This window comes from Lemur catta, chromosome 24 (genome assembly GCF_020740605.2).
Source record: "Lemur catta isolate mLemCat1 chromosome 24, mLemCat1.pri, whole genome shotgun sequence".
Taxonomy (NCBI): Eukaryota; Metazoa; Chordata; class Mammalia; order Primates; family Lemuridae; genus Lemur; species Lemur catta.
Window position 1 is genome coordinate 16171569 of NC_059151.1, and position 14867 is coordinate 16186435.

The 14867-nt window shown below is 50.9% G+C and overlaps 1 protein-coding gene across 1 annotated transcript; it reads right to left on the bottom strand.

Moving 5' to 3' along the window:
- Positions 1-7992: 7992 nt before the first annotated feature.
- On the bottom strand, positions 7993-14593 carry LOC123627282. Its single transcript, XM_045536746.1, has 8 exons — positions 14303-14593; positions 13378-13429; positions 12431-12592; positions 11487-11538; positions 10476-10645; positions 9833-10070; positions 8974-9142; positions 7993-8866 (listed from the first exon to the last, which is right to left on the bottom strand). The coding sequence occupies exons 1-6, from the start codon at positions 14591-14593 to the stop codon at positions 9862-9864; spliced, it is 936 nt and encodes a 311-aa protein (XP_045392702.1). The 3' UTR covers positions 7993-8866; positions 8974-9142; positions 9833-9861.
- Between the last annotated feature and the right edge of the window lie 274 nt (positions 14594-14867).

Sequence of the window (14867 nt, forward strand, 5' to 3'; positions counted from 1 at the left end):
CAGGTGCCTGCCGCTCACCTCAGCCATGAACCTCTCCAGAGCAGGGGCGATAGGAAATCTGCAATCTTTGTCCCCAAGCTTCCCGGGGTATCTGGAATATAGTAAGGCCGCAACATGAAATAAAGCCATCTCCCCCAGCTCCTTTCCCTGTGGACAGACAGCCACTCGGAGCTTGTGGCCCCTGGGGACTCCGAGCCACACGCGCCTACAGGCTCACCGCTCCCTCCGCCTCTTGTCTCCAGGACTGTGGCCCGACAGGGCTTTTCCACATGCAGCTTCTCCATGTCCGGATCCTGCCCCGCAGCACCCCCGGCATCTCCTCTCCACACCATCGTCAGCGGGCGCTTTGAAGCAAAAAGCGCTTGAAATCATCAACTGACTTCCATCTTAGGAAATAACCAAAAATGTGGACAGAAATGACTACAGAACAGTGTTAGATCCAATATTCAATGTCAAATTTTGTGCTTTATGGTTCTGAGATATAAACCCCCAGCTCAAGAAAATTTCTAGTACCTAGCTAACTTGTGTGAATATTGCTGGGCGTAGGGACAGAGAAGGAAAGATTACATAAGAGTTAACATGCTTTGGCAGCAAGTAACAGAAAGTTTGTCTCAAAAGGGCTTAAGCGATAAAGGACTTTGTTGGCTCACGGCAGTGGAGATGCAGAAGTTTGGGCTTTGCGATTCTCGCACTCTGTCCTCCTCCTTTGGAGACCTTTATTCTTACAGATGCAGGGAGCTGCCAACTGAGACAATAGTCACGACAAGTGGGAGAGAAAGTCTCTTATCTAACTGTGAAATTAAACTCCCCTCTTCATTCTGATTGGAATCATTTAGTATATGCACTTGTCCCTGAACTGGGAACTGTCACCAGGGAAATGCCACACACTGATTGGCTTAAACTTGGGTTCCTAAAATAATTCCTAGCAGAGGAATGGAATTATCTGACTGGCTTAGGCTGGATCTGGAGTCAATTCCCAAAACCACATTGTTCCTGCTCTAAAGAGGAATGAGGAGACAGATGTTCACACACAAAGAGAACTGCGGAGATGCGTCTAGTCCCTCACTTGGATCAAAGTAGTGTGAAAGATTAAAAAACATTCACAAGACAAAACGTTGAAACTGACATTTCAGTAGAAGTGAGAAGTCCAAGCCAGAAATCCTGAGGAGGTCCCTGAACTTCCCATAGGATGTAGGAAGAGAAGTTTTGAGTTGGTTTTATCAAAGTCACAAAGAGCAGGACAGAACGACCCAGCTTTATCTGAGTAACACACATAGAATAAGTAACAATGCCTAACAATAAGTAGGCAAGGGGGGGTGGATAGTGAGGAGGAGGTATAATTGCACAAAAGCAAATGCTGGGGTGAAAATGCTGAAATATAATAGTCTCTGCCATTGGATAAGGGAACTGTGATTATTTTTCTCCTTTCTAGTTTTCTCAATATTCTTCTAATGAGAATATATTAATTTTATGATTAGGAAGTATAAAAATAAATGGTTGTTAATGGTGGTTTCCAGAGGTAACTTACTCTGAGACGTGCCATTCCCACGACCCATTCTTTACTCGCCATACACAAAAGCCAAATGCACAGTAATAAATTTTCTGATATTTGTTATGCACTGAATTGTTAAGCTCTTGGGAGGCCTGGCAAGATAAAAGTCCCTAGTTAAGTACTCAAGGGCTGACACATCACGTGTTGAAACTGTGGCATATTTGTGGTTGAAGGCTATGCTTATGTTAAAAAGTTAATTGTTACTGAGTCAATAAGAGATAACTCTGGCTCCAGCAGAGAAACTGATTAAACTGGGAAGCCTCAGCAGAGCTCCCGCTGCAAGGAGAAGCACATTCTTGTCTCTAGGCGACTTTCCAGGAGCAGCAGGGTGAGTCCCTGGGAGGCAAGAATTCTGTGCAGTGACCATCACATGCACACACAGCGGCATAATAAAATCTTTTCTTGATACAGATAAAAACCAACAAACTCTCGTGGCACAAACTCACTTTAATCAGCTTCATTATTTTCTCTGTTTTGTACTATTTGATCATCTTCATTTCTCTTCTCTCCTTTCTTTTTTAATTTCTTTTCCACATTAACAGGGTTTGGATTAGCAAGGATTTCACTCACTGAACTGCCCGTGTGTCAGGAAGTGAGAGGTTTTGTATCCTCCTGGAAACCCTTTATTTGCGAGGGACTTGGCCTGCCACGCTCTTAGGCACCAGAGCTGCCTCTTCTTTCCTCGTCTCTGCGCGGACGCTGCTGACGGGCCGCTGGCCAGGAGGACATGGGCTCGCCCAGGTCGGGCCTCCAGACTCACGCCCAGCCCAGTGGTCTCAAGACATAACTTTCTCTACTTGGAGTTTGGTGAGAACTATGAATTTCTTAACCTCGTATTGAATTTGGTTAAAATAAAAAATCCTAAGCCGGTAAAGGTCAACCAACAGTGAAGAGAATTTTGATTATCTTAAAATTATAGAGAAGAGACAGTAGAGATTTCTTGGTTTCAGCTCCTGGTGAGGATGAAAAAATTCAAAGCCAGAGAAATTAAACTCATCCTCTAAATGTGCACAGCGGGTCCTGGCAAAGGCAGGGTGAGGATTCAGGGTTCCTGGGACCCTGGTGATACCAGGCAGTCCTCTCTGCTCTGCGCCATGCAGCCCCTCCTGGTGGCATTGCCAACACACGCTGCCCTAGAGCAACCACCCTTGCTGAAACCCCAGATGTGGGCATATCACAAATTGTATGCAAGAGAAAAGGAAATGTCTCAAAAGTATGGACAGACAGTGCAAGTCAGAAGAACAATGGAAGTCAAAATCAGAGAGTGTCTTATGGGATCCTGGGGCACAACTACCCAGGAAAATGCCTTTGGGGAGGGAGAGGGACAGAGTGGGGAAAGAAATCACATTCTGGGAACCCATTCTGGTGCTTTGGGAAGTGGCTCAGAGGAGCTGCGGTTCTGCTGGAACACCGCTGCTGAGGGCCACGCTGATAATCGCAATAAATTTAACACAAGGTTTTAAAAATGGCCTCCTGTACCCTGTGCTCTACATTGTTCCCATTGTCCAAATGCAGCCTGAATTCTGTTAATTTTGCTAGAAAAGCGAACAGGGGGAAACAACATAAGTCTGCCATCAAAGGGACATCCAGCCTCTAGCTCAGCCGGCTGCCTCTGTGCATGAGCAGGCACCACTCCCCTCAGTGTAAGCACCCTCCCTCCCCAGCGCAGCAAGACCCAGCGGAGAGTCTAGGCAACATCTTGTCTCACCCTGTGCATAGTCAGACACTGGCAAAAATAGTGTAGGTTACTGCCACTACTGTACGTTTTACCACCAGCATCCCTGGCTGCTAAACCAGTTGTGTTCTCCACCTACACAATAGTGTACGTGCTCCACCTCTCTTTACCCAAAATAGACACGAGCAATGGACTGTGTCAGCCCTAACAGCCCCCACCTCCCGGTCTCACATTAATCTAGTCGGCAGGCCCCAAGCAAACCACCTCCCCGTGCTCATGCACCTGTGCAACGCCTTCCCCCACCCGCAAACATTGTCTCTGGGCTTGCTTTGCCCCACGGACATTACCAAGTGGGATGCAAACAGAGGCTTGGGAACCCTCGCACACCGGAGCTGTCTCTCTTGGCACACTCCCCGGTGAGGTCTGGCTAGTCTCCACGCTGCAAGGAAAGTCAGCCTAGACTGCTGAAGATGGGGGTGCACAGGCACGGAGCCCCAGACAGGGAGATCTAAAGGTGGAAGCCTACAAAGGGTCCCCCAGAGTCAGACTCCCCGCTGCACATCCCTCAACCACACACGTACACATGGGGCAAAAGAACTGCCTGGCAGAGCCTGGTCTACCCACAGGAGCACAAGAAGGAATAAATAGCTGCTGCTCGAAGCCACTACACGTTGGGGTGGCTTGTTATTCAGAAATAGGCAACTGAACCAGCACTAACCCCCTACTGGGGGTTGTAAGGGGCTCTTCTGTATCCTCTCCGTACAGGAGCAGAAAGGGAGAGGGGAAATTAAGGCTGAAAAAATATCCTCAAGGAGTAATGGTTCTATCACCTCCTCAGGCAAAGTCCCTTAGCAAATTAGTCTCTTTGTTTCTCTCTCCACTATATAAGGATAATAGCAACCGATCCTATACATGCCCAGCATGTGTCGTGTGGGGTTAGAAGGGATGATGCATTCATTCATTCATTTATATCACAGCTTGGTTGAAAAAAGATTTAGGCAAGTTAGGGCAATAGATGAAATGTTTTTCATGCCCCATAAGCAAAGGTGGTTCATAAATTTCAGATAGTACAGTGTTTACCAAAATATTTTCTCCACCTATCAACTCGCTCTTTTCCCTAGTCTTCTCTACCAACATTTTCATAAGGAACATTTGTATTGTTTTACCTAAATAATTATTAGCCTAATTAATGATTGATCACCTTCAACTTTTTCCACTTTGAAATAGAAACACTTGGCTTTCAGCAGGACCTGATCAGTTTTGGGGGTGAAGGTCAGGCGATTTAGACAAGGGGCAAGGGTAAAGAAAGGGGGGCTGAATCGGAGATATGGGCCAATTAACCATGTGGCCAGGCCGCAGTGGACTGTCTAACTTTGGGTAGGCACTTGGGCACACAGGCCCCACCATAAAAATTATTCAGGGTTGTCACAAAAGTAAGAACTACTCACATAATGACCCTGCTCTCATTCCCACCCCTTAGACTGAAATAAAGTGACAAAGAAGGTAGGTTTTTTATTTGTTCAAAGTTATGGGGTACATGAGAAATTTTGTGACATGTACATAACATGTAATAGTCCAGTCAGGGTATTCAGGGTGTGTGTCATCCAAGGACAGTACACTTTTGTTGAGTACAGTCATCCTAATCTGCCATCAAACACTGAATTTATGCCTTCTATCTTACTTTACGTTAGTACCCTTTAACTCACTTCTCTTCATCCTTCCCCATCCCCCTCCAACGCTTGGAGTCTGTTATCTATTTTTCTACTCACTACCTCCAGGTATTCAAAATTTTTATCTCCCGCCTATAAGTGAGAACACATAATATTTGTCTTTTTGTGCCTGGCTTATTTCACTTAACATAATGACTTCCAGTTCCATCCATGTTGCTGCAAATGACATGATTTCCTTCTCTTTATGACTGAGTAGTATTGTGTTGTGTACACACACACCACATTTTCTCCATCCACTCATTCACTGATGGACACTGAGGTTGGTTCCATGTCCTTGCTGCTGTGAACAGCGCTGCAATAAGCGTGCGCGAGCAGGCGTCCCTATGACACATTGATTCCTTTTCCTGTGGGGAGGTACCCAGTAGTGACATTGCTGGATCAAATGATAATTCCATTTTTAGTTTTTTGAGAAATCTCCGTTGTGCTTTCCATAGTGGCTGTACTACTTTACATTCCCTCCACCAGTGTATACAGGTTTCCTTTACAAGGAGGTAAATTGTGTAGATAAATTAAGCGCATTGAAAATCCACTTATCAGTGACTGTGTGTGGGTGTGTCTGGTTTTAGATCATTAATGTGCAATAATAACCCGTGTGCGGGCCTCCTGACTTTGTGGTTTGGCCTGAGATTTCATTTCCGAATGACCATTGGGAGCCCAAGAGGATCCAAGAGAGGGAAGCACACAGGAGAGGAGGATCAGAGTGGGAGGAAGAAGTTTGGAGACTCTGGATGACTTTGGGGGGAGGCGGTTCTGTTTGGTTTTTGGGTTTTTTTTTACCAATAACTTTTGATGAATAAATGAGTCAAGCCAATCTAACTATTGCAGTTGTTATTGCTGTGGTTGATGACATCACAGACATCACAGAGTTCTAAGCTCCTACGGAGCACCTCTCCAGACACGTGAGCAGATGCAAAATGGAGCCCTGGACTGGCCAGCCGGGTTTTGTATGGTCTAAGTCCATGACAAATTGGAGAGCAAATGACAGTCAGCCTTTCTGATCTTCATGGTAAGATGTCAGTTTTTCTATTTGCTCCTGAAGCACGTGACTCTTTTCCACCAGCTCCATAACAATTTGGTTCTTGTCTTGAAATGCAAACTATTATCCAGCATCTGTCAGAGAGATTGATGCATGTGATATCTCCAAAATTTTGTGTACTAAGGGATATACTAGAATGTCCAAGTTCTATTTGTGCTTTAAGTTGGGACTATAAGAATACACATCCTCAGGGGAATACTTTTCATAGTGACAACCAGTGTATGCCGAATGGCTATTACACCTCTAGCTAATTGACAGGAAATGATTTTTTAAAAAAAGCCATATGGAAAATGTTTCTCCATCTTGTGCAAAGGCAGGCATTTTTGGTACCCAAATTCAAGGCAAGAAAACAGAATCCCCCTGCAGAGATTCCAGAAAGCAACACAGCACTGCTGACACTTTGATTTTAGTGCAGTGAGACCCATGTCAGATTTCTCATCTCCAGAATATAAACCAATACATCTGTGGCTGGAGTCAGGCTCAGCAGTGGGATGGCGTGACCTCATGGGCTCCAGGCTGCATGTCCCTTTCATGGGGGACATTCTTGTGCTTTGGACTCTCCAGAACCACAAGGTAAGTGTGTGGCCAGTGGGGGTCTGGGGAGGTGGGTGGTGCAAAGGGACAGTTCTGTGCATCATGTAGAATGTGCCCTAAGCCTGGGGAGTCCCCGTGGAAGAGTCCCCAGAATCAGGGAAAGGAGGAGTGGTGAGATGCTGCTCTTGTGGGAAGACAGAGGCTGCAGGGGGAGGGACCAGGGTGAGCTGTGAGCAGAGAGTGGGATCCAGGGGTGACCTAGAGAGACGGGCTGCCATGCTGGGGCCAGGGAAGAGAATCACCTGTTGTTCAGCTCACATTCCCCTTCCTCCTCCTCCTCCCCCCTCCTAGGCCCAAACCCTCCCTGTCCATCCCCCTCTGGCTCCCCCTCCATCTCAGGATGCCACACGGGGGTGCTATGGTCAGAAGGCCCAGGTCCCCCCATTTCTTACATTGAAATCCTAACCTGCAGTGTCATGGTAATATCAATAGAAGATGGGACCTTTAGGGAATGATTCGTTCCTAAGGGCAGAGCCCTCTTGAATGGGACGAGGGCCCACATAGAAGACCCCAGAGAGCTGCCTTCTAGCACGTGGGGACACAAAGAGAAAGGGCCATGGACGAATCAGGAAAGGGGTCCTCGTCAGACAGCGAGCCTGCTGGTGCCCCTTGGACCTGTCAGCCTCCGACCTGGGAGAGAACAAATTTCATTTGCTCATAAGCCCCCGGTTCATCGGTTTTGTCGCAGCAGCTGGAATAAGCTAGGACGGGGGTGACAAGGACTAGCACAATAGGCTCGCGAGCACATTGTAATTTATTTTAAATAACTTTATTTGAGGTCAAAGAAAATATTTTAACATAAAATATTATGCTTTCTCTTTATGATAAATACAGGGTAAAATATGGGAAAGGGTACTGTACAGAAATAAATAGGGAAATTAAAATATTTATTCTGAATGATATCCATGTCAACTGTTATAGTTGTTTTTTTTTTCAGGTAGAAATGGTACTTTTTCTGAAACACTTTTAGTTTTTTCATAGTTCCAGCAGTACTTGGTATTTGCAAAAAGAAAAAAAATCCAGTGAGAGTCTGTGAGGTCCTGCTGGTGGCTGAGTCGGGAGGGGTGGCTGAGGGGGACGGACCCAGGGCCACACTGGGCTCCTGCAGGAGGCTGTGCTGAAGTGGACAGTGACAGCCACAGGGGAGAAGGAAACCTCCCTGAACTTAAGGTCACCCTGAGGGGCAGGATATAGGGACCCTGTCCCTGCCCAACCAGGACCTGGTTCTATCAGCCACTTTCTTCCCTTGTTTGCAGAAAAGTGATGTTTTTTTGATGCCTCCTGGTGGGGGACATGCTCAGTGTCACCCACCAGACTCAGAGACAGACACTGCAGGGGGAGGGGCCCCTGGCAGAGTAACAGGCCCTCTTATAACCCCATGTCCCAGACTTTCAGGGAGGGGTGGGCGGCTGTGGGAAGAGCCCGGCTGTGAGAGCCAGCAGGGACCTCGGACTCCTCCACGTCCCGTCCCCCTTGGACTGACGAGGAGAGCGTGGTGCCGAAGGGCTGAGACTCCACTAAAGCCACGTGACCTGTTGCTGACAACCCCGGAACTAGAACCCCGGCCTGAGGCCCTTTCCACACTGTTTGGAAGGAGGAGAGAAAGGGTCCAATGGAGAAATGAACAAGCCACTGCAGGCTGTGGGTCACCCTGGCTGGGACAGGGATCAGGATTTAGAAACAGCAAAAGTATTTTCCTAGAGAGGGTCAGCAAAGAAAGGAAGAAGGAGAGATTCCAAATGGAATTGCACAGAGAGAGCAGGGACTCTTGCCTGGACTTGTGGAGGTAGAAACGGGAAGGAAATGGACAGAGAGCAGATGTCTAAGGACCCCATGGTCTATGAGGATTGATGTCCCGCCCTGTGCAACTACTTCTGCACTGACGTCACTTTAGGGTCCCTTCAGTGTCCTTCAGCTAATGTCGGCTCAAATGAGTCCACAGTGCCTGGACACTGAGTCCCTGCAAACGCCACCCTCGTCGCAGAGCCCTGCACCTCTGGGGCTGAACACAAAGCTGACAAGGCCACTGCAGGTCTCCTGCCTGGGACCAGGTTCTAAGTTACTTTTTGCCATGAGCAATAAATGTGCTCACTTTTAACTGTTCTCATTCAGAGGTTGGAGGGAGTCACAGCAGGGGCTGCTCCTAGGGAGCTACAGGTTCCCAAGGATGGGAATGAAGGAAAACTCTTGAGTCCTGGCAGGCGCATTCCAGGGACCTGGCTGGCCTTGCAAAGTCAATGATCAACTTGACCATCGAGACCAGACGGAGGTTACAGCGGCTGTTGGAGGGAACACACGTGGCAGAGAAAGAGCAGCGGGAGAGGAGCTGTCCGCTTGCACAGAGAGCAGCAGGGGTGCCTGCGTGTGAGACCGCAGGTGGGGTTACCTCTGCACCCGCAGCTGCAGGCCTGAGAAACTGCACGTGACTCTCCACTTGCTGAACAGCAACTTTCTCTCACTCTTCCTCGGTTTCAGGGCACTCGGGCCAGCGAGCAGGGGAGAGACCGTCTGGGCCAGTGCAGGGAGTCTTGGCTGGGCTCCTGGGAATCCAAGAACTAGAAGACAGACCAGAGGGAAGGGCAGAGGCTCAGATGATACAAGTTACCAGGACAGGGGTCTGGGATTCGCATCCTGTGAGCACTTGGCACTTCTCAGGAGCCCTCCCCATGGGGCCAGCCTGGGGCTCCTGACCTCTCGTGACTCTCATCTCATCCTGGGTACCTGGGGCTTGTCACCTCTCAGATGACGGCATGGCCTGACAGAGGAGGCCCAGGCCACAGGCTCCAGGAGGAGATAGAGGGGACAGAGAGCAAGGAGGGGCAGGACAGGATGTGGGGCCTGGGAGGGCTGTGTTAAGACAGTCTGAGCAAAGTGGGTCCTTCTGAGAAGGAAACTGAGGACATGGCCCTGCCATGCCTGCAGGTGATGAACTAGAAGGGCAGTCACAGGGGAGACTGATTTGGACAGTTTCTAAAAAAAGATTGTGCTTTGCTTCAAAAAGAAGATTAAAGAAACGGAATAAAACCTGGATATGTGAGGAAATTGACCTGTGGGCCCAGGATCAACACTGCTAAAAAAAATCCATGTGAAATCACTATGTAAGTGATAAATCACCGAAAGATATAAGGACTAGACATGACATGGTCACAGCTTTCATTGAACAATTGGGCCCCAAAGTCCTCTCCACCCCTGCACGGTGACAGCAACCCCAACATCAGAGCCTCCTTCTCCCCTGTCCTGCCCACCTGGGAGGAGCAGCCACTGGTGCCCAGAGTCAGCGCTGGCTGTGAGGATCCAGGGGTCGCAGGGGAGGCTCCATGTGGCAGCCACAGCCACGACCCCACTGCTGGTCCAGCTGGAGCTGCAGACAGTCAGTCACCAGGGCGCTTGGCTGCAGCTGTGTGTTTGCAGCTTGCACCTGTGACACGCAGGGGCTCAAGTCTCCACTCCAAGGCCCTTGGGGACAGGCCTCCTGCGTGGGGGCTGAAAGGAGAAGAGGCTTCAGTGGGAACAATCCTAGTGCTCTCTCTGCTACGTCCTCCCAGAACACCCATTTCTGATGTCCCTGCAGGTCAGTGAGACCACCCAGTGACTCTGGCAACACATTGAGTATATGAGGAGATGTCACCAGTCAGGTGTGAGCCTGGGGAAGCAAAGATCCCAGGTGCCCAGGCTGGTGGAGACACGGCCAGGCACTGGGCAGATGGCAAAGCTCCCAGACCCACCTCCCCTCTGTTCAGAAAATTCTGCCCAAGCACCCGACAGGAACCAACGATGTCTCCAGGGTCAGCCTGCAGGGACATCACTCAGCCCAGGCAGAGGACTGAGCAGAGCGAGGCCACCTGGGACGCCAGTGAGACTGACCAGCTTTCTCATGGGAGGACTCACCCGCTCCATCCAGAACAGACTCGGCCTCAGGCTCGGCAGACAGGGAGGTGGCGCTTCTGATTAGCTCTCGGCAGTCAGACAGGTCAGCACCACCAGGAGGGAAACCCTGCTCCGTCAGTGCCTGTGACAGCCCTGCGGTCCCTGCGTCCTCCTGCAGCTCACTGGGCACACTGGGGAGAGGAAGAACCAAAGATGAAGGCAGGAGGGGTGAGACCCCTGAGCACCCCGCGGGGCCTGACGGGAAGCACAAGGGGGGGTTCAATGGCGTGTGGCCTCCCTTCGCAAAGGAGGCAGGACACCCCCTCCTCGGCCTTGGGCACAGCTCGGCTGCCTTGGCCATGGGGGCGAGAAACAGAGACAGAGAGACAGAGAGAAAGAGAGAAAGAGACAGAGACCACATGGCAGTGCAAAGTGCACTGACAAGATGAGGAGCTAAGGAGGAAGAGACCCCAGATGCCCTGTCAGGTGCAGGCAGGACCCACAGCACACAGGGACCCATAACCTTGGGTCAACCCTGGGGACAGATGACGGTGAATTTCACATGCAGCAGTGCAGGGAACACGGGGCCTGAGGCCCTATAGACTCTCTGAGATCTTGTGTGTTCTAGGTCTGCTGTTCCAAACTTGTGCCATGGGGAGACTGTTTGCGAGGACATTCCTGTCAATGACCCAAGGCCACAGTGTGGACAGCAGACAGGCACACCCTGCTGGTCTCAGCCTCACGCAGTAGACCACGTGATCTATCCAAGGGCAAGACGCCCTGAGACTGGTCAGTTCCCTTGGTCAGACTCACGCTACTAGGGCCACGAAGGAGACGGACCATGGGGGAGGTGACACCCTTGCTGCAAGGCTCTGCCAGCTCTGGGGCAGTGAAGGCATCAGTACAACCAGTGGGCTGGGTTTGCCTTGAGCGTGAAATCTTGGTGACTTTGGCCTCACATTCTGTCCTTAGACACCACCCTGCCCTGGCATGTCGTACTCTTGCTTCTAGCCCCTGATAATTCATTGTCACCTGGAGGCCAGTGATTCTAGATCTTCTTCGTCTTCCTCCTCTTCATAGTTCTCTGCAAACAAATTGAGAAATGTCCAGACATTAAATAGTGCCATTCCCACCGTGACACACGCTGGGCCCATCTGTGCCTGGAGACAGATGACCCGTGTGACCTCGGACACCCTTAGAGAGCTGTGCCCATATCGTCTGCAGACGTTGATGAAGTAGGGAGGGACCACGTATTGATCCATCTTGTAAAATGCCCCCAACATGGCGGATCGTTGTCATGGTGAGCTCTGAACTTACTGGGAAAAGTAATATTTCAGTCTCAAGGTCACAGGACACTTGCACGGGTTTTTTCCGGATTTCTCCAGCTATGTGTCCCGTCTCTCAAGGACAACTCCACATGTGGCCATGACAGGTGTATTTCCTCTGGTATTCCGACACACCCTGGGCAAGGAGCAGTTGAATTAGAGTGGACAGAGAGATTGTGCCTGGAATCCAGGAACTACAGTACCATTTGCACAGACACAGGCAAGACACCAACCTACTGGGACAGTCACTGGTGCTTTTGTAACAATTATCAGACCCTGCAGGACAGGTCCCAAGTCCCAACATGAAAGAACGGGCTCGTGCAGACCCCTGCCGTGCATGGCCATCAGCGGTGGCTGAGAGTCGGTGACAGTTTCTGCAGTCTCCCCACTCTGCCTAGCTCTGTGGTGCCCACTGTGACCTTGTCGTTGTGTCCCCTGGGTAAGTGTTTGGCCTGGGATTTGGGAGTCACCTGGCTGCCTGACACCCCTGATGTCTGTGCCTAATGCTCAGACGGCCACCTTCATCCACATCAGTGTGTTTCCAGAGTCTGCTGGCATCTCTCTACCTGGTGACAGGTGCGGGGCACAGAGAACGTGGAGGCTCCCTGGGAGGACACTGGGACTCATCTACTTTATACCAGACACACTCACCAGCTGGACCCGGGCAGGCGCAGTCGTCTCCTGCATCGGGCAGCAGGGCAGTGTGAAGGGCGGCGGGACTCAGAGAGGTCCTGGCCACTGGAGAGGGTGACACGCTGCTCATGCAGTGAGGTCTGCTGGGTGGGATTCGCCTCCTCCTCCTCCCTGCTGAGCCTAGGGGTGCACAGGAGAGTAGGTTAAGCTGAGAGAGATCGGGCACCGTGGCGTCCCCGGCTGGTCCTGATCAGGGGACACAGGCAGAGGTCCCAGAGGCGGCGAGGCCACCCCTGAAACAGGAAGACAGCCCTCCTCGGACTGCGGCTCAGGGCGGCTGCCGTGGGGTCTGAGGTAGTGGCAGGCGCTCAGTGCACTGGCCACAGGGCACAGTGATGAGGACAGACACCGCCCTCCCCTGCACGGGGCAATCAGGACACGCAGCGCAGCGACCCGCAGCACATGCCGCAGCTGCTGTGCGTTTGAGTCCCGCTCTCCCTGCCCAGCTGCAGGGAATAGACACACCTGAGGCAGCATGGCCTTTAGGAGATCTCGGGCCTTCTAGGCCTTGTTCTCTCAGTACTGGGAAATGACGTGACATTTTTCTTTTTCTTTCTTGTCTCCGTATACTACCTGCTGTGGAATCCCTGCCAACAACCTAAGGCCACCCTTGCAGAGAGAAGCTGTGCCTGTCCTCCCGGTCACCTCCCATGGGAGAGGGAGGTGGTCACCCTGAGTGCAGGGACACCTGAGACTGGTTAGCTCATCTGGGGTCACAGGACTCCAGCTTATTAAACTGGAGAAATTGGTGGGAAGTGGAAACCAGTGTAAGAACCACCAGGTCGACAGACGCATCTTGCCAGGCAGGCCGGGTGAGGGGATCTAGGCTGCACCCTCTGCTGCTCCCTGGAGCGAGATCTCCAGGGGGTGCTGTGGCGCTCATAGCTCATGACTGTCACACTCACCCGGTCTCCATGGGCTCTTGTCCTTTCTGTGTGTTGCTGTCACCTCGAGTTGCTGCAAATACAGTCAGACAGGACCAGTCACCACAGGTACTTGTCTCATGGTCAACACAAACCCAGGGGCCTGTGTAATGCATGGAGGAAAGTACTGCTGGTGGGAGATCAGTTTTCCCTGGGGAATATTCCAGAAGGCCTCAGGCTATGTCTTCTGAGAAGTGGCTAGGCTTCCTGTTCTGAGTCCCTGGGCAGACTGTCCCTGAATTGGTCCATTAGTGTCACACTGTCCTCTGTCCTGTGTCTGGGCAAACAATGAAACATATTTTCCCAGTGAACAGGAAGAGCCTGCCTAGTGGCTCTAGACATGTGGCTACAAGATGCCGACTTTAGTCATCAGCTGCTGTGGTTGCTATGGGTACAGATGGGATGATCCACTGAGATCAGATGGTGGGTGCAATCTCCATACCCTCAAATAGGAAAGATCTTTGCTGCTACTTAGAGAACAGGATACTTTTCATTCAAGGATATGGAGGGTGTCAAGGGCCCTGCCCTGTTTTCAGGGATAATTCCAGACTCATTCAAGAGGTGTTTGTATTCTGGTGGTTAGACGGCCATTTATCAAGGACAGGTCAACACAGAGAAAAGAGAAACCGTGGTCTGGAGTTGAGGAGTCAACACTATCTCCAAAGATATAGGCAAGAATATCCACCCACTCAGACAGTCACTAATGCTGTTCGGATCAGCATTTAGAAAGGACATTGCAGGAGACAACAGACATCCCATCTGCAAAGAATGGACTCCTGCAGACACCTGTGTGCACATGCGTCAGTGGTGGCTGTGGTTTGTCACAATTTCTTCAGTCTCCCCACTCTGTGAGCCCTGTGTTCACCATCCTGAACCTGCCATGGAGCCCAGCAGGCACGGAGCCTACCCACAGGACAATGTGGAGTCGTTCCCTTATAACAGAGCACTCACTAGCTGCATCCAGCGCACTGGAGACTCCCTGCTCATCAAACAGGATGGCACCGGTGCAGGGAGGCTGGTCGGTGTCACACAGGTCACGGTGACTGGCAGAAGTCAGGTGGCCTTCACCCAACTGGCTCTGCAGGACTCCATTCACCTTCTCCTCCTGCTCCACACTGCTCAACCTCGTGGGATAAAGAATAGGACCAAACCAAGAGGGACTGGACACCAGATCCAAGGCGGTGCTGATGACAGGCATGAAGGACTGGCCACAGAGTGCAAGGGGCTTTCATTTTGAAGAGAAAGAAAGCTATCCTGTTATGATAAAGGAAGAATGTGGGAGCCTCGAGGGCAGGAGTGAGAGAGGAGCAAGTGCTCTGTGCACTGGCCACGTAAGGAGATGGTGACGAAGGGGACACTGTCCCCTTGGTACCGTGTTAGCAGGCAGCACACACAGAGAACCACGCAGTGGCTCAGCCTCCTGCATGGACCGTGTTGACTGTTCCCGCAGCAGCACAGTGGGCACAGGCTCC